The 19,144-nt window shown below is 36.1% G+C and overlaps 1 protein-coding gene across 2 annotated transcripts in view; it reads left to right on the top strand.

The window, feature by feature from the left end:
* The window catches only part of LOC132127839 (contactin-associated protein-like 4), a 138,174-nt gene extending 119,030 nt beyond the window's left edge, over positions 1-19,144 (top strand). For both annotated transcript variants that reach the window (XM_059539994.1, XM_059539995.1), the window contains 5 exons: positions 1,671-1,804; positions 6,070-6,157; positions 10,384-10,602; positions 11,958-12,029; positions 18,411-19,144. In XM_059539994.1, coding sequence (XP_059395977.1) covers positions 1,671-1,804; positions 6,070-6,157; positions 10,384-10,602; positions 11,958-12,029; positions 18,411-18,607 — 710 coding nt within the window. In that variant the 3' untranslated portion in view covers positions 18,608-19,144. The remainder of the gene's footprint in view (positions 1-1,670; positions 1,805-6,069; positions 6,158-10,383; positions 10,603-11,957; positions 12,030-18,410) is intronic.

The following is a 19,144-nucleotide window of genomic DNA, read 5'->3' as shown; positions in this document are numbered from 1 at the left end:
AACATACAAAGCACACAGTGTAGGATGATTAAAACCGGTTCTTTTGAGACGGTTCGTTTAATGAATCGTGTATGAAGACTCATGAAGTTTGATCTGAATCACTGTTCTCATCAAACGTGAGGCAAGAAATATTTTTAGCCACAAAATAATACAAAGACAGTAAAAATACAATACCTATTGCATGTTGGCAAATTTGTTTTGGACAAAATTTATTTTTGAAATGGACAGTATTTTTAATGAATCGTGCAAAATGATACTTGACCTTTGATTCGAATCACGGCGTCCTGACCAAACGTGATGCAATAAAATGTTTTCTAATGTAAAATTATATTTTACATGAAAACTAAAACTAATAAAAAAATGACAAAATTGCACTGCAAAATTACTAAAGATTAAACTAAAATTAAAATTAAAATACAAAAATTAAATCGCAGTCAAAATGATAAAAATATTATTAAAGTATACAAATAATACTAAAATATTTCTGTTGTTTTTTTTTTGTTTTTTTTTGCAGAACCTTCAAATGTAGTTTGATTAAAAGATTATTTTAATGCTTTTTACAAATTAGATTAATTAGATTAATGAATGCAGTCTTAAACAAGCATGGTGCAATAAAACATTCTTCTCCGTTTAAAAATGATATTTTAGCCACTAAAGACTGTAAAAATACAAGACATCTTTCTATTACATATTTGCAAAACATCTTTACAGCATGACATGTTGACTCTTGTAAGCAAATTTCTTTCAAAGATTCATGCAAAAACACTCATGATGCAATAAAAACCTTTTAATGGAAATCTGCATATTTGTCCCAATGTTATGCTTTATTGTATATAGGCAAATAATAATTGTTTCTGGAAACGTATTGCATCATGTCTGGCTGGAACCAGAGTTTGTATTCTTAGTCTAAATCTAAAACTATTTAAAAAATTGTTGAAATAGAGCTGAAATAAACTAAAACATATATAGTATATGAAAAACAAGAAAGTGAAAAATCTTAAATTAAACTTAGAGATATTACTTCGCCGACTGACTGAAAATAAAAATTAAAAAACAACAATAAACTAAAGCCAAATATAAATATTTTTAAGAGAACCAAAAATAATAAAACTCACAAATCTGTATAACAAATTACAGAACTTACACACACATAAATATATATAAATTATTATTATTATTGTAGAGTATTAATCATTCTAAATTTGTTATTACAGCTTCCTGTTCCTGTTGCATGCAATTATTTATTTCTCAGTGTCCATATGCATTAATTAACAGGACAGTTCAACTAAGAATTGCAAGCATAAGCCAACTGATCCATTAGTGCAGAAACAAACATGCAAGCTGCTACTTAGCATCATATTATGTTTGCCACATGCAAAATACACTTCTTTTTACTTGACAATGTGTTAAAAAGTAGTTTTAGCTTTGTAAAGAATGATTAAGTTCACCGAAGGTGATAAGTATGCATGCAGAAATTAGTTTTTTAATTGATTTCTGCATCTTGTTTTGTTTCATGGAGGATAAAGTTTTAATCCTCTTAAGATGAAGCTTTGTAGTTGTGAAACACATTGGCTTCTGTCGCATGTTGATGTTCCTGTTGACTGTGGGTAAACGGTGACTTTTTATGGTATAAAAGCCTGTTTAGAAATCCAATGCTCTTTGTTCTGAAGGACATTTGGACGTCAAGTACAAACTGCAGCACAACAGAGACGCGGAGGTTTTCCGAGCCAGCAGCAGGAATCTGGCCAATGGGCAGCTGCACCGCGTCAGCGTCCAGAGACTGCTGGAGACGCTCAGTGTTCAGGTACTGTGATCAACAGAGCGGGATATATTCACAACATACAGCATACTGTGGCATGATGTTGATGTGCATGGAAGAACACACTGGACTCGGGCAGCAGGGAGAATTTAAAACATTTAAGGACAGACACTACAGGCTGAAGCATCTGTGTTCAGGCCTTTTTGCCTCAATTATTCTAGTCTAATTCTATTCTTTAAAATCAACTTACCCATTTTAGACTTGCACTCATCTATGTTCACTTACTAACTGCTTGTTTTCTTTAATAAAAAAAAACACTAACACTAGCTTCACTAATCTTTTGTGTTCTATGTTTGTTTTCTTTCATTTATTATACAATTAACAAAAGCAAAAAAGGCCTCTAACAGTAGCTTGCTCTATTCTTTTTCAATTCTATCGGTTTTCTATTTATTATATAAAAAAAAAGAACCTTGCTATGTGTACTGTGTTAAGCTAACTGAGGCTTGTTATAGCACTTGTATATAATTGCTGTTTTGGTGATTTTGATTGCTTCCATTGTCCTCGTTTGTAAGTCACTTGGGATAAAAAGCGTCTGCTAAATGATGCAAATGTAAATGTGTTCAGACCATTATTTGTTTTTTTATTATAGTTATTATAGTTTTAGTTGTAACACTTTACAATAAGGTACCATTTGTTAACATTAGTTAAATCCATTAACTTAACCAATCGCTAATGTTCAATAAAAATGTTAATCTTCATGTTAGTTGGCAGTGCATTAACTAATGTTAACAGATACAACTTTTCATCTTAATAATGTATTAATAAATGTTGAACTTTAACTGTTTAATAAATCCTATAAAAGTTGTTCTATTTATAGTTAACTGATGCTAACAAATGAAACTTAATTTTGAAAACCATTTTACCTTACCATTTTTCTTAATATTTTGAATTAGAATGAGAATTTATTTGTATTTAATTAGAATTTCTTCTTTTAAGTTAACGTTTTAGCAATGTAGTTGTTTTTTCTGTATTTTTTTTTTTTCGTTTTTAATTATGTATATAATTTTCCAGAAATTCTATTTTATATAATATATAATTAATTGTAATTTTATTTTGTAATGTTTATATAACAAATTCTTACAGCTGGTAAATAATATATAGTTGAGTATTTTTTTTATGTCAAGTTCAATTTAGCTTTAGCAACTTAAACACGTTTGTTTATTATATTTTATTCCATTTCAGTAAACATATATTTTATTTAATAGTTCTTATGGTTTTAGTTTATTTATTATCTAAGATAACCCTGCTTCAGACTAGTGGAAACAAAACATCCAAACTACACATTTAACTGTTTGTTTAATAGCTCTTGATCTATTTGCGTCTATAGATTTTCAATTGCAATATATATCTTTAAGGGACATTTTTAACAGACACCTGGAGAGAGGAAACAGCATGAAAGATTATACGTATCCACTAATTTTGGTTCATATGTGTGACATAATCTTATAATCGGAACCCAGAGAATGGCCAGGTCCATAGAGGAAAACAGAGTGAAAAACAAAAACAAGGAGCCCAGGAGGGAGGTGGACCGGCGGAGGATCAGGGGGAGGGATGGAGGGCCAGGTCCATAGAGGGAAACCGAGAGAAGAAGAGCAAAAAAAAAAAAAAAAAAACACAAGTCCAGGAAGGAACATAACGTTCCGTGGCCCAGGGCCGAACCGACAGGGCAGGAATCAAGAAGGACCAGAGGCGCAGAGGACCACCACATCCGTGCGATCGAGACAGAAGCCCACCCGGGCGGCTCAGAAGACCACCACATCCGTGCGGTCGAGAAAGAAGCCCACCCGGGCGGCGCAGAGGACCACCACATCCGTGCGATCGAGACCGAAGCCCACCCGGGCGGCGCAGAGGACCACCACATCCGTGCGATCGAGACAGAAGCCCACCCGGGCGGCGCAGAAGACCACCACAGTGGGATCGATGACACAGGAGAGCAATTCTGGTTAGGCAAGTCTGAAACAGAGAACATGAACAAGTTAAGGGTGGCCTCCGTGGCCACGACAGGATCAGTCGAGCACTCAGAGTTCGGCTGAGACATGACGAGGCTCTGGAAGTTCAGCAGAGACGTGGAGAGGCTCTGGTAGTTCAGCAGAGGCGTGGAGAGGCTCTGGTAGTTCAGCAGAGGCGTGGAGAGGCTCTGGTAGTTCAGCAGAGATGTGGGGAGGCTTTGGTAGTTCTGCAGAGGCGTGGAGAGACTCTGGTAATTCCGTGGTGTTTAGACTGGATTCAGGAAGATCAATGATGACTTGACTCTGCTCATGAAGATCATTGGTGACTTGACTCTGCTAATGAAGATCAATGGTGACTTGACTCTGCTCATGAAGATCAATGGTGACTTGCATTTGTTCATGAAGATCAATGGTGACTTGCCTTTGCCCATGAAGATAGTCAGTGACTTGACCTTGCCCATGAAGATCATTGGTGACTTGCCCTTGCCCATGAAGGTCAATGGTGACATGCCTTTGTCCATGAATATCAATGGTATCAATGGTTACCTGACCTGACTCTGGAGTGTCAAAGGTGACCTGACTCGACTCTTGAGGGGGAAAACGGGAACCTGACTCGACTCTGGAGGGTCAACGGGAACCTGACTAGACTCTGGAGGGTCAACGGGAACCTGACTCGACTCTGGAGGGTCAACGGGAACCTGACTCGACTCTGGAGGGTCAACGGGAACCTGACTCGACTCTGGAGGGTCAACTGTGGCTGTCATCTTGTGACATGATACAGGGCCGGCGGCCATCTTGGGCAGTGGCGCTGTGCCGGTGGCCATCTTGGGCAGTGGCGCTGGGCCGGCGGCCATCTTGGGCAGTGGTGCTGGGCTGGCGGCCACCTTGTGCTGTGGCGCTGGGCTTGTGGCCATCTTGTGCTGTGGCACTAGGCTGGCGGCCATCTTGTGCCGTGACGCTGGACTGGCGACCACCTTGTGCTGTGGCACTGGGCTGGCGACCATACTGTGTAGTGGTGCTGGGTTGGCGGTCCTCCTGTTTGCAGACCCCGGTCCAGAATCGGCCATCCCACCTTGAGAGACAGGAGTGGCTGGGGCATCCCACGGAAGCCGATGCTGCAAGTAGAAAACGAATTCCCAGAAACCAAACATGTCCAACTGATCCATTTCATACGAGGTACTGGGTCATCCAGACTGGTGATCAAAATGTCTTTAAGGGCCGCATCATTATATCCCATACCATCCGCCAGGGTCCAGAACACATGTGCCATAGCACCCACCTCATTGCACTCTTGGCCGAGGGTGGTTAATTTTATATATTTTGCCCTCCGCTCCACCATACTGGCTGGGGAACGGGAATGAAGTCCCACACCGCTGGATCTCGACATGGATGGAGTCCTTCTCTTACGATCAGAACCCAGAGAAACACAGGAGACGAGAGATCCAAATGCAGTGTGGTATTTAATGGGTAATCCAAATCAGAATCCAACAATAAACAAATAGGGAAGGAACGGGAACAGGAGACTTGGAAGACGAGGAAACTCGGAAGGCGAGGAAACTGGGTGACGGAATGAAAGGACTCCATGAAGTCAACAGAAAAAGACCGGTTAATATAGGCAGGGTAATGACTAGTGATGACAAGTGAAGACACCTGAGTGCAATTAACAGGAGTGCAATTACTGTGATGAAGGGACAAGGCTTTGTGGGAATTGTAGTGCCTACGGTGAGGTGCCTATGGGGAAGTGAGACCACTAGTGGAGACTCAGGGAAACCGAGACCAGACAGCGTGACACATAATCCTTTTGCATATTTCACATTTCAGAAAACATAATACTGAATACAAAATAAATGTCTTAATGTAGTGTGATTAAAGTAGAGCAGTATGCTATATGAAACTAGACTTTTGTATCATTATTTCTGTGCTACAAACATTCAAATAAAAATGTCAAGCCATGCATATATTGCTGAATCTGAAATCAAGTTTTTGATCACATGGAGATTTAAATATTAAGTGTACAGGTGAAATATCAATCAGTCTGATGCGTGACACGCGCTGGTCAATAACAGTCAATCAGCGACTCTCAGCTCTGTTCATGACCAAACCAATTAGTCTGAACCTCTACAATAAGCACAGTTTGAATGTAAACACGCGGAGGGACCTGTTTTATAATTGCTTTGAAGATAAGTTTTAATTAAAACACTTGCAGATGAATATGTCCTTGCTATGAACAAACATAATTCTCCCAAGCTTTTTCTGTCCTCTTTCCTAAAATGTTAATTGTCTTCCTGCATTTTTTTGTAGGTCGATCAGCATGCAAAGGAATATTTCAATCTAACATCAGACACTGAATTCAACGCCATCAAATCCATTGTCTTGGGAAAAGTGATCGGTGAGTAAAACCACTGTAAACATTCAGCCAATGATTTCCACGGAAAAACTTTGTTAGGACTCGATTGCAAGTTTTCTATTGACGCTCAGCTTAAATATTTGAATTTGAGCTTGAAACTGTTCGAAATAAATTGAATTGACTGCTCATATGGCAATGATTTTTGAAGCAAAATTTTAATTTTGAGCTTAAGCTGAATGTTTTCATAATAAATGAGCAAAAATCTGTACATGTGCACTATTTGACAAGCACTTCCAATCTATTTTGAACCTCACCAGAGTGTTTTTGCATTAAGGAGGAAATGTCTCTGAATCCCAATCGAGTTCTGACCTCGGTGGTATGCAGATGGTCAGTTAAGTGGCCATTATTATATTTATTTTAGAGGTTTTCTAAGCATCACGGATGCTGAAATGTCTGGAGGATGCAGAAGCATCAGGAGCTCGTTTGTGAAGTCAGACGAACTCCTGAATCTGAGTGAACAGAGTACAGTTTGTCCTAATTACTTCAGATAAGACTAATATTGACTACATGTTGTTATTGTTGTCTGGGGGAACGGCAAATGGGTCAGTTTGATTTTTTGCACAAAAATAAAAAGACTTGTGGAAATGATCTATCGGTAAGATTAAGACTGGCAGGGTTTACAGATATTAAGAAAGTGAGAAGCATTTTATGTCTGTATGATCAGTGAGCTCTGTTTTATAACTGTATCTCCCCCAGCAGTCATATTTAGTTACCCACAGATCCTCATGAGCTAAATCAGGCTGGTTCATTCTCATTGTAATGATGTCCAGGTCGAGGATGGTGGTGTTTTATATGCGTCCATATGAACATGTGACATGAAACGCATTCGCTGTGACTCTTCAGATAGTGTGGCACTGACAGCGGGCTGTGTGTCATTTCCAGCAAACACTATCGATCTAGGCCAGAAATCAACTTGTAATGAATAATAAATCAAATGTGAAACCTGCATCGAGCTCCTGGAGATTAATATTAGACTGGTTCAGAGCTGAAATGATGCCTCAATCTGCCGAATCAAGATCATCGGGTGCATGTCAATAGAGACACAATTCATATTCGCTTTTCATTGTAACCTTATAAAGCTTGACACATGAAATAATAGTCAGAAAACCTTTTTCAATGGAACAGTTTATTGAACCATCTTTAATAAAAAGTGCATATTTTACTTTTATGGCTCATTTAATCTGATATAGTGAGAATATGGAGTACAAAAACAGATCAGGTTTTTTTTTCAGATGCCCAAACTGTGCAAAAAAAAAATGCAATTTGATGTAGATGCTGATATTTATATGGACAAAAAGAGGTTCAATTCTGATCCTTGTAATGTAAATCAAAGAGACCGTTATAACACCAGAGCATATACTTGCATAAAATGCTATAAATATTGGTCGCCGTGATTTTGCCAAGTAAGACCTGTTCCTGGATCAACATCATTGTCCAAAAATATAGACTTAACCCAATCCCTACCCCTAACCCTACCCATATTTTATTCCTAAAATCAGTGGGAAATGATAGCTGATTAACAAGGGAGTAGAAGCACCTAACTCTGCTTGTAAGCCTAAAAAAGATATTTCCTGAAAAGTGATATCTCAATTCTGATTGGTTGATTGGAATGATGTATCCCTGTTGATCCAGGAACATGTTGTACTTGGTGAAATCACGCTCACCATAAATATCAGTCATCACTCTATATTTACAATCATATGTCTACGACAGAAGAAGTAGATTGCAACATATTTAACAGCAAAGTTTTTGCCATGTTGATCATTTAGAGACCCATCAGTTATGAGTAAAGTAGCTTTAGGGATACCTTTTTACTTAATTGCAAAGCTGATCACATAACTTTTTAGCAAACAACAGACCAGAAATCGTGATGTTGAAAAAACATTTTCATGTTATTTGTCATCTACATCATGTCTCTTTTTCTCTCTCTCCTGTGGCTCAGTGTCTGAATAAAAGCACTTTCTTCTGGCTCCATGTGTTCAGTTCACTGCCGTCGCTGTGGAATGGAATGCAGCGTGTGGTTTTCGCTTGAGATGTTTGGTACAAAACTAGAGCGCATGGTTTTGTGTCCGTGTACATTTGAAGTTAGACTTGCATCTCATTTCAGAAGCATGCTGTGAGGAATATTAACATTGCTCAACTGCTGCTCTTCTAAGCTTAGTTAGAGTAGAGTAGTTATCATGTGTCGGGTAAGCTTTTTTCAGATGTTTGTCCTAAATTTTCTTAGAAGAAATCAGTGAACAGTTAGCATACAGTCTGTAAAATGAATATGGAAGAGGCTTACTGTATATAATTTGGTCATTGGAGAATTTGATGAGAAATGTTTGCATTCTTAGAAGCAGGAAACATTGACATTAGATCTCCATTTAATTGCTATCCAAGAGAAACCATTGAGATATTTTGTGATCTTTCTCTTAATATTGCAGATTATATTATCTATGACTAGATTTAGACAGCATATTCTTAAAAAATAAAGGTGCTTCACGATGCCACAGAAGAACCTTTCTGTCTAAATGGTTTTATAAGGAACCTTTAACATCTGAAGGTTCTTCAGATTCTAAAAAGGTAAGAAAGAGATGGTTCTTTAAAGAACCTTTGACTGAATGGTCTTTGAGGAACCAAAAATGGTTCTTCTATAGCATCGCTTGAAGAACCTTTTGAAACATCTTTATTTTTAAGAGTGTAGTTAGGTTTCCATCACCCTGTTTTTATGCTTATTCGGAAGTATCGCAAAAAAAAAATCCCTTAATTCACAAAAAGTTTTGATGCTTGCTTGAAGTGGTTTTAGAGTCAATGCAAATAATGGGAGATTGAAATGCATCTTCTGAATAAATTATCAGGAAGAGATGATTTTCTTCTCTTTGACTCGTTGAATGGAAACTGCTTTATTCGCAAATGTTTTATGCAATATTCCACTTTTGCGCATACGTTAAATTCACAACTTTGGAAAGAAACCTAGCTATTAATAAGGTCTCTACTGAAGCTCAAAAGGAAACACGTGACATTGAGTTTTTTGGTTTTCTCAGAAGAAATAGCTAAGAGGCAGGATACGTCAAAAATCCATTAGATCTCCATTTAATTGCTATCCTGGAGAAACCATTAGGAGAATATTGCAGACTTTGCGATCTTGGTAAATCTGATTTCTGCTGGAGATATTGAGATCTCATTTTAACACTTTTTTGAAAGTCCACTTAAGACATTGTACTAACAGTCAGTAACTTTGCAGCTACATGTCAACTAGCAGTCCTTAGAGTATTAATAGACTGTCTGCTTAATATCTTTAACACTTTACTTTGATGGGCCCACAACAAACTGACTGTAAGATTCTTTACAAGTGTATGTTAACTTATTCTACTAACCCTAAACCTAACCCAACAGTCTATTCTGAGTGTTAGTAGACATGCAGTTGTAAATTATGGAGAATTAGTTGACATGTAGTTGCAAAGTTACTGACTGTTAGTAGAATGTCTAAAGTGGACTATCTATACAGTGGACTAAAGTGTAACCAATACTTTTTTTTCTCAGAAGAAACATTTCAGAAGTAGAAGAGTTAATCAAACCTCTACATTTAATTGATATCCTGGAGAAACAACTGGAGATATTTTTGAGATATGTGGTTATATATTGCAGATTGTAGGGTCATGGTAAATCTGAGCCCAGTTTGAGATCGCTTCTGAAATTTTAGAGGAGACATGTGTGAGAGAACTAGGTTTTTTATTAGGAGAAACATCTAAGAGGCAGGAAACTCACCCAAACATTTCTATTAGATCTCAATTTAATTGCTACCCAGTACAAACCATTGAGATCATTTGGAGATCTATGATTTTTTTTATTTATTGCAGTTTTATTTGCCAGTTTGAGATATTGAGATCTTTTTAACCTGAACATTTCCATTAGATCTCCATGTAATTGTTATCCAGAGAACGATTGAGATCATCTGGAGAACTGTGACTTTTGATTACAGACCTTGGTATATTTGTGTATCTGAGCCCAGTTGACAATATTCTCTCTCTCTCTCTCTCTCTCTCTCTCTCTCTTTCTCTCTCTCTCTTTCTCTCTCTCTCTCTCTTCTGAAACTCTAGAGGATGCATGTTTGAGATAACAGGGTTTTTTTCTATGGAGAAACATCTAAGAAGCACAAAAGTCTCCTCATTGCAGTTGTGGAGGAGATATTGCGATCTCATTGAAAACTCAAACGTGTTTTGCAGACTCAGGTGAGGTGGATCCAGAGATCGCCCGTCTGAATGCTCTGGGCTTCACCGGCTGTTTGTCTGTGGTCCAGTTTAACTCCATCTCTCCGCTGAAGGCGGCTCTGTTGTATCCAGACACCAGTCCTGTCATAGTCACTGGACCACTGAGTGAATCTAACTGTGGCTCGACTATACAGACAAACCCCTACGCCGCTGAGACCACGCATTCTCTCACAGGTAAAGCCATCAGAACTTTCCCCTCTTCTTCACTGGATTGGATATAGAGTGCAACAGAAGTAAAAATCCCATTCATTTTCTCCACAGGTGAACTGATTTTTTTCCATTAACTCATAAACCTTTAAAGACAGATCTATTGTGAGCTACCAGGTTGTTACACAATGGTGCATACTTTTGTTGAAGACAAACACCAAACGAAAAACTGCGAAGCAAAAGCGAAATCTGTGGCAATGCATTCAGAATCCACGATTAGCGAAAACGAATCTTTGAAAAAAATTAACAAAGAATGAAGCATATTTGAAGAGCCTGTTAAATTTGTGCAACTGTGTTCATTTTTTGCATTTTCATTGTGTTTTTCTTCTTTTGTAATGGCATATATTTGATAGTTTCTGAAAAAGTTCAGTTCAGTTTTATAAACTTTCGTTCATTTTTATTGAAGCAAATGTAATTCCATATATTCGAATATGAGATAAATATTATTGTTTTGTCTTTGAATTAAAATTGTTTTTCTGACCCATAGTCCATGAATGGCTAGAAATTGTTAAATATTAAAAAGATATATTAATGAATATAAAAACAGCATTACATCAATTTTTTTAAACAATTTGTTTGTTGTTAATGCATGGGTATATATATACATTAATAATATATACATAATTCAAATTATTGTAATATACTATTTTGCATTATTTATTTAGTCATTTATCAGACATTTTTAATCAACTGTAGTATTAAAATAATAAAAAACAGATCAAAAACTTAAAAAAATACTACCTATACACATTTTAAAAGTACAGAAATAAAATAAAAATGACAAATGCATACAACAAAACTTAACATTTAAATGAGAAACAAAAAACAAAGCAAAAAAAAACAATTAAAAATATGAAAGAACAAAAGGTATAAGAGTATAAGAATGATTCTAACATAACACTAAGCCAAACACCAAAATATTAAATGTATTTTATTGATTTTTAATATATAAGGAAATATATTTTCTTTGCATAATGGAGCAACAGTTATTGCTTTAACAAAAACATTTATAGACATCTGTATCTTCTTCAGACGTTGTTTTCCAAACTTCTCTCTAGTTTTCTTTAGTTTTTCTCCTCAAAGTTCAATTTCAGCAAACTTTCGTCGCCGGCTCACTGAATCCTCCGCAGTGCTAATTAAATTAGAGCAATAATGATGGTAATGGCTGATCACTGTATTAATCTGCGTGAGAAAGACCTTCATTTGCATAATCATTTCTGCGTTTGTGTGGCTGTGGCGTATTCAATGAGCCGTGACCTGTGAGCGATAAGCGCTTCAGTCCTGCTGATGATCTGTCTGTCCGTCTCTCTTCTCTGCTGTAGATCGTGTGGGTTCAGTAGGTTCTGGTGAACCGATAGTCAATGCTATCAACAGCGACTCGGCTTTGATCGGAGGTAAATGGATGTTGTAGTGTATTACAGAAATATTCCATTTCTCATCTTTTCTAATTTCATTCATTATTATTTGCTGCTTTCAGCTCATATTTACTCTAGAAATCCCTTATAGCAATAATTCTCCCAAATAAACGTTTAGTTCTTCCCAAACTTTTTGACTGGAGATGAGATGTTTACCCCCTTCTTTCATTCAGTGAGCTCCAAAAATGCAGCATAAGAGTGCAAAATAAAATTGAAATTTACCAGTAAAAAAAATTGTTTTAGCATTTCAAGTTTTAGAAAATGTAACTTAAATTTACAAAAAATCATAAACTGATAGAATGTCAAAATCAGATTCGTACCTTTATAATATGCTGACGAATTTGAAGAATCACGCATAATTCTGGGAATGTAAGTTTATTTTGATATATTACACTCCCTTCCAAAAACTGTAAATTTTACAGTATTTTTCTGTAAAATTATATTAAAAATGCCAAAATGAATGTTAAAATGATATATTCACTACATATATTATATGGAACCAATTAACAGATTTTACCGTAGCATTTTTACCGTAAAAATTATTGTATTTGCTTTGTTTTGTTTTTTTGCATTGTACTCCATAAGTATTCTAAGGTCATACACTTAATTAAATAATTTATAATAATAAATAATAATAAATTAAAAAGTGTCTATTTCGGTCTAATTCAGTGTGTTACTTGAATTTCTGTCATTATTTGTGGAATTTACTAGCAAGTTATGAATGAAAATTGTTTCCACAACAAATTAATTTCAGTATGTGATGCTTTTTCAAAGTTTACACACATGATTACTATCACTGTACGGAAAAGAGCAGTGTTAGCATCTGTGGTAAACATCTCCTTTTGCATTCAACGGGAAGAAAGAACGTCATACAGGTTTGGAGAAACATTTTAGGAGTCAGTTTACATTTTGTGAGTTAAAAAATGTAAAAGACTCCATAAAACGAATCAGAAAACCTCCAACCCGGCAGCGGCCCTCAATAATGACTGATTAACGGCTGCGTTCACATTGACTGAATATAAAGAGTTCTGCAAAGCTATCGCTAAATAGAATGAAATTAACAAAGCCCCCCAAAACTAATTAAACATTTAAAGAAATGATTTGCTGATTAAGGGGCTTCTGCTACAATCCCAAACACACTTTGTCCTTTTCACAGCCACCGTAATGTGGCATTAAATTGAGTTGAGATTTATTTTGGTGCTTCAATTAGACATTTCTTTTACCCTTTATAATTAAATGTGCCATGCTTAAGCGGTCACAAAGGAGAGAAACATTTTAGAGGCGTCTGGCTCTGACAGCGAATAGAATTGAGACGAAGAAGCATTTACAAAACGTCTGATGGCGTAACGAGACCATCAGAGCGCCAGTCGCCAGGGCTTTTGCCAACTTTCTGGTCTGTATTTATCCGCTTTTAAAAAATGGCACTAATGGCATCTAAATTAGGATTGATTGTGGCGCTTTATATGCATGAGGTCTGGATTCAGCCTTCAGAAACGCCTCTGACCATCCAGCAGCTAAATTACCAGTTTAGGTGATTACTCTTGAATGCTTTATACCATTTATACCATTTTATTCCATTCAATTAAACCTTGTTAAGTTCAAGATTTTATTTATTTATTTATTAATTGGCAGTATTTATCCAAAAGTTGAATTACCACTGTACACCAAAGATATGGAATTCTTTCAGTCTTCATCAAAAAAAAAATATATATATACACATATTTATAACATTTTACTAATATATATTAATATTTGAATTTTTTTACCTATTTGTACTATATTCAAATTAATATTAAATATTTAAAATGTTATATTAATATTACATTATATTATACCATTGTTATATTTTACACTGTTACATTTGACATTATTAATTGCTTAATTTTTGCCTAATTAATAAATGCTTCATTTATATATATATATATATATATATATATATATATATATATATATATATATATATATATATATATATATATATATATATATCTTTTTTTATTTTATTTTATTTAATTTTTTTTTTTTTTTGCAGTGGCTAAACTCATTTTGAATTATCTATGGAAGTAAAATAATGACTTATGTCTTTGAAACAAAAAAGCATGCTGAATAGCACTAACTGAAAAATAATGCATTGCATTAACAGTACTTGCATTTTAATGCCTTGAATTTCCAGGGCTTGCATCTTTAGGTCCTGAAATTTTATATAGTTGTTCATTTAAGCTTTGAATATTTCAATTGAAAATATTTCACACACCTTTTCATAATTAAAAAATCAATAATTCATATTCACGTTCCAGAATTCACTTCCAAAATATTAAATCGGTTAAAAAATACGATGTATAATATTCGACAGGCAAATTTCGGTCCATTTTATTTCACTTTCCAAATTCGCTTCCAAAAATTCAGTGGTTAAAATTCGGCAGATAATTGGCCCTTTCACATCCGGGAGCTGCAGGAATAGCAGTAGAGCACAGAGGCATGATCTCCATCTACTGTCAGTCGCTCACCAGCAGGTGGTGCAAGGGGCTTCTGATGAAGACCAAAGCAACAGGTGGATTAAGTAATACAGTTACAAAAACTGATCTGCAGAAATTAAGCAAGCGCTAAGTCGAAGTTTTGATTATCGGGGCATGTGGAAAAGCTGATTGTGCGTATGTTTATTTCAACCTCTTTGCTGTTACCAAGTAAGCAGCATTCAAAGGAGATTATAATGGTGTTTTACCCAATGCTTGAATTACAGAACTAACATTACATCTAAGGAAGACACATATTGCTTTCGGTTGTTTAGTTTCCGTAACTTTGTGTCATGGCTTTTGCGTCGCTGAGCTGTAATACTGGGGATCCCCTCACGTCACACTCCAGGATTCCCCAATGACGAGTAACGCTTCTCAGTCAAATAATACTGTGATATAAGACCTCAGATCTCAGAATAGATTTTATTGATGATTATGCAAACTATATACAGGCAAGCAAATTGGGTCAAAAAGAATCCAATGCGCTGCATTTTCTTTATAATTGATTTCCATTACCGCTGATCTATAAAGTCGACAGTCACACAAAGATATCAATACCATGATTAGTTTTAACAATATGCAACCAATTTATATTAACATAAAAAATTAGTTAAAAACAATCTAGGTATATTCTGAAAATTTAAACTGAAGAAATTATTGACGTGCTACCGCACCCAAGGGACCGTCTGACAATTCCACTGACTGGGTTAAAAGGTCCAATGTGTTTTAATTAAAATTTTAAATAACACAGTCAAATTCTTAATCTTGTATTTCTCATAGTGATTTTCTACAGGTGAGATTTTGCCAATACCTCCCTTCATATATTTACAGTATACAATTATTTACATATTAAAGATCCCTGGAAAGGGTTTTCATGTTCCAACAGTTGTAGTACATTGCTAGATACAAGACTGACTAAATAGGGATGGGCGTTTTCCACAAATATCACATTCGACTATTTGAGCTCACAAAAAAAAAAGAATATTCGAATATTCGTTTATTTAAATTAAGTTTAATGAGTCAGACGTTATTTTTCAGCAACATTTGTTTTCGTCATTTTGAACAAGCTTACACACAATAAGCTTGAACATTACACATCGTGTTTTGTAGCTGAAAACCTTTAACAATGCGTGCAAACAAATAAAAGTACAAATTAAAAGCAAAAAAAAAATAATAATAAGTGAACAAAGAAAAAACGTAAAGCAGCCTGCAGCAATTAGGCTATATTGTACACTTAACTTTTAAACTGTCAGCAAATCTTTTTTGCTTTTTTTTCTATTGTTTTACATGTTCTTGTTAAGAAATATGGGCATGAAAACATGATCGGGGGAAAGTCGGCTCCTTAGTCTGTTAACAATAAGGCCGGCCGCGGAGAAAACGTGCTCTGACGGCACAGACGATGTCGGGACTCACAAATAACGGTGTGCTAAGCGAATAAGTTTTGTGAAGCGCTTCGTGTTTTCGTTTCACCACTAAATGGGATCCTCATGTGGTGGAATACATGGCTCCAGCAAGAACTGTTCCCACTCGTCTCGGCTGGACTCTCTGTAATCATCGCTGGAGAACTGGCTCAGCCTTTTCCGACGAGTGGGCATTGCATCATCTTCATCGTGGCGGCTGCATCCGCACCACTGGCATCAAGGAAAATGTTCTGATAATGTTCAAAAAAGGTTTTTTTTTCTTACTTCTCTCATATTTTCATCGAGAAACCTGAGATGTTTGTGCCGAGGGTCTAGGGCAGATGCGAGAAGAGCAGTTTTCACTGCATTCTCCAAGTTAGCGGTGTTTATTCGTTGCTTGAGAGATGCTGCAACAATGTTCTTGAATTCGGTCACTTTCTGTGATTCTCCACGGCATATTTGAAGTAGAAGACCACAGTTCTTAGGGGGCGTTCACATATCGCGTCTTTTGCATGCTCCAGTTCGTTACTTCCAATGTAGGCGCGCGGTATGCGCGCTCATAATGGAAGCGACGCGGTCGCGATGCGCACGCGGTGCGACGCGCCCGTTTTTTCCAGGCGCGTCCGCACTGCATCGAGTTAAAAACATCTCAACTTTCAGAATGGCGCAAGCGCACCGCGGGTCATGTGACAAGAACTAAACATTCAGCTTCATCCTTTCCCGTAAACGTTGAAAGCTCAGCCAAGATGAAGGAACAGCTGATCATAGCTGTATATGGATTGCCATTTTAAAATAAATTTAGTAGCAGAGCTACTGAAAGCGATTTTTTTTCTTTTGTGCTGCAAACCCATTTATCCTTTGCTGAAATTTCCGCATCTTCATGGAGAGAGCAGGTCGTTGTTGCTTAGCCTCAGGAGCGCTTCTGCCCGAGCGCTTTGGAAAAAAGGAGAAAGCGGCGCGCATAGCCTTTTCCACGCGTTATTAGGCACGATACGTGAATGGCCCCTTATTCATTCATTAATTATTTTTTAAATAAATTAAATTATTTTATATATATAACATGCACTTTTTCTTGTTCCGTAACTTGCGTTCATATCCTCATCAGTCTGTATATAGTTTGCATCATCAGTAAGATGTGAGTTTTGTCTTTTAATCGCTGTCACTGTTAGTGTGCTGAGCCACGTAATGTGTTTTCTTTTCTTTAACAGATTTCTGAGGGAAACCGCGTGAAACCTTGAGCGTTCGTTCATATTTTACATCTGCTTAACTGTCTATATAGTTTGCATAATCATCAATAAAATGTATTCTGAGGTCTTATATCGCAGTATTAGCTGATTGAGAAGCGTTACTCGTCATTGGGGAATCCTGGAGTGTGACGTGAGGGGATCCCCAGTATTACAGCTCTGCAGATCAGTTTTTGTAACTGTATTACTTAATCCACCTGTTGCTTTGGCCTTATTTAACAGCCGCTTGCACCACCTGCTGGTGAGCGACTGACAGCAGTTGGAGATCATGCCTCTGTGCTCTACTGCTATTCCTGCAGCTCCCGGATGTGAAAGGGCCAATTATCTGCCGAATTTTAACCACTGAATTTGTGGAAGCGAATTTGGAAAGTGAAATAAAATGGACCGAAATTTGCCTGTCGAATATTATACATCGTATTTTTTAACCGATTTAATATTTTGGAAGTGAATTCTGGAACGTGAATATGAATTATTGATTTTTTAATTATGAAAAAGTGTGTGAAATATTTTTAATTGAAATATTCACAGCTTTAACGAACAACTATATTAAATTTCAGGACCTAAAGATGCAAGCCCTGGAAATACAAGGCATTAAAATGCAAGTACTGTTAATGCAATGCATTATTTTTCAGTTAGTGCTATTCAGCATGCTTTTTTGTTTCAAAGACATAAGTCATTATTTTACTTCCATAATTATCGACATAAACCATATGAAATTTCTTCAGGTTTGATTACAAAATTTTAGATTCATTTCATTTGACTTGTTTTCATTTATATTCATTTATAATATTTATTACACATATTAGAATTTGTGTTACAATTAATATATATGAATATGAAATAAAATATAAATATAAAAATAATATAAATATTTCTAAATATATTTGCATATAAACATATTTTATTTTTTATATTTTATCACATAAAATGTGCTAACATCATGTGTTGAATTATCATCAAGGACTATAAATATGAAATTTCTTCTGATTTCATTAGAATATGTTATTTGTATAATATATTTTCATTAAATTTGTTATTTTTATTTACACACACACACACACATATATATATATATATATATATATATAATACATATTATTATTATTATTATTAACTTTAAGTTAGTCAACCATGTCCATTTTGCATTCTCCAAAGATGTGTCTAGATCGGCTCAATATTTCTTTTATTTATTTTGTTTTTCAGGAGTCATTGCCGTCGTGATATTTGTGAGTCTGGCTGCGCTGGCTGTGATCGCACGATTCCTTTACCGGCGGAAAGAAACGTTTCAGACCCAAGAGCCCAAAGCTGAAAAAACAGAAGACAGTCCCGAAGCGCTCTTTAACACGGATCCACACTCACAGAGCATTATCAGTGAAAACCAAAAAGAGTATTTCATATGACGCTCTTTCACCTCGTATGGGACTAATCCAGTTAAACCGAAGAACTGAAATGCCTTGTCGAGTCTAGGGACATTAACATTCATGGTGCATTATGGGAAACCGTCCGAGAGACTGGGGCTGCTGTAGTGGAACGACGCGTCCCTCCGTTTTTGCCCTTTTTGTACATAAAACAGTTATTGTCCAGGGATTTGGCACAATAGTATGGTTTCTAAGGTGTGTATGATGACATTCATTGGTTGTAAATATTCTTTTGAAATGAAACTTTGTAATGTCATCTTCTCCTTTTGCCTTTGAACGATTCAGTGCTCAGTATTATGTTTAACGGAGTCAAAGAAGCGATCATTGTATAATTAAATCAAAATAAATGTGAGAGTCGGCAAGTGCGATGTTGTAGTGAATACATGCGTTTGTGCAAAAGATTTCAGATTTTGTGGAAAAGGCTGTACGCTCCGTATTTATTACTCTTTGCCCGTGCTTTTCTCAGTGATTTGCCACTTGGAACAAAAAATACATCCTATGACAGTTGTCTATTGTGGA

Source organism: Carassius carassius, chromosome 45, assembly GCF_963082965.1.
Source record: "Carassius carassius chromosome 45, fCarCar2.1, whole genome shotgun sequence".
Classification (NCBI taxonomy): Eukaryota; Metazoa; Chordata; class Actinopteri; order Cypriniformes; family Cyprinidae; genus Carassius; species Carassius carassius.
This window is presented reverse-complemented; position numbering and strand designations above follow the sequence as displayed.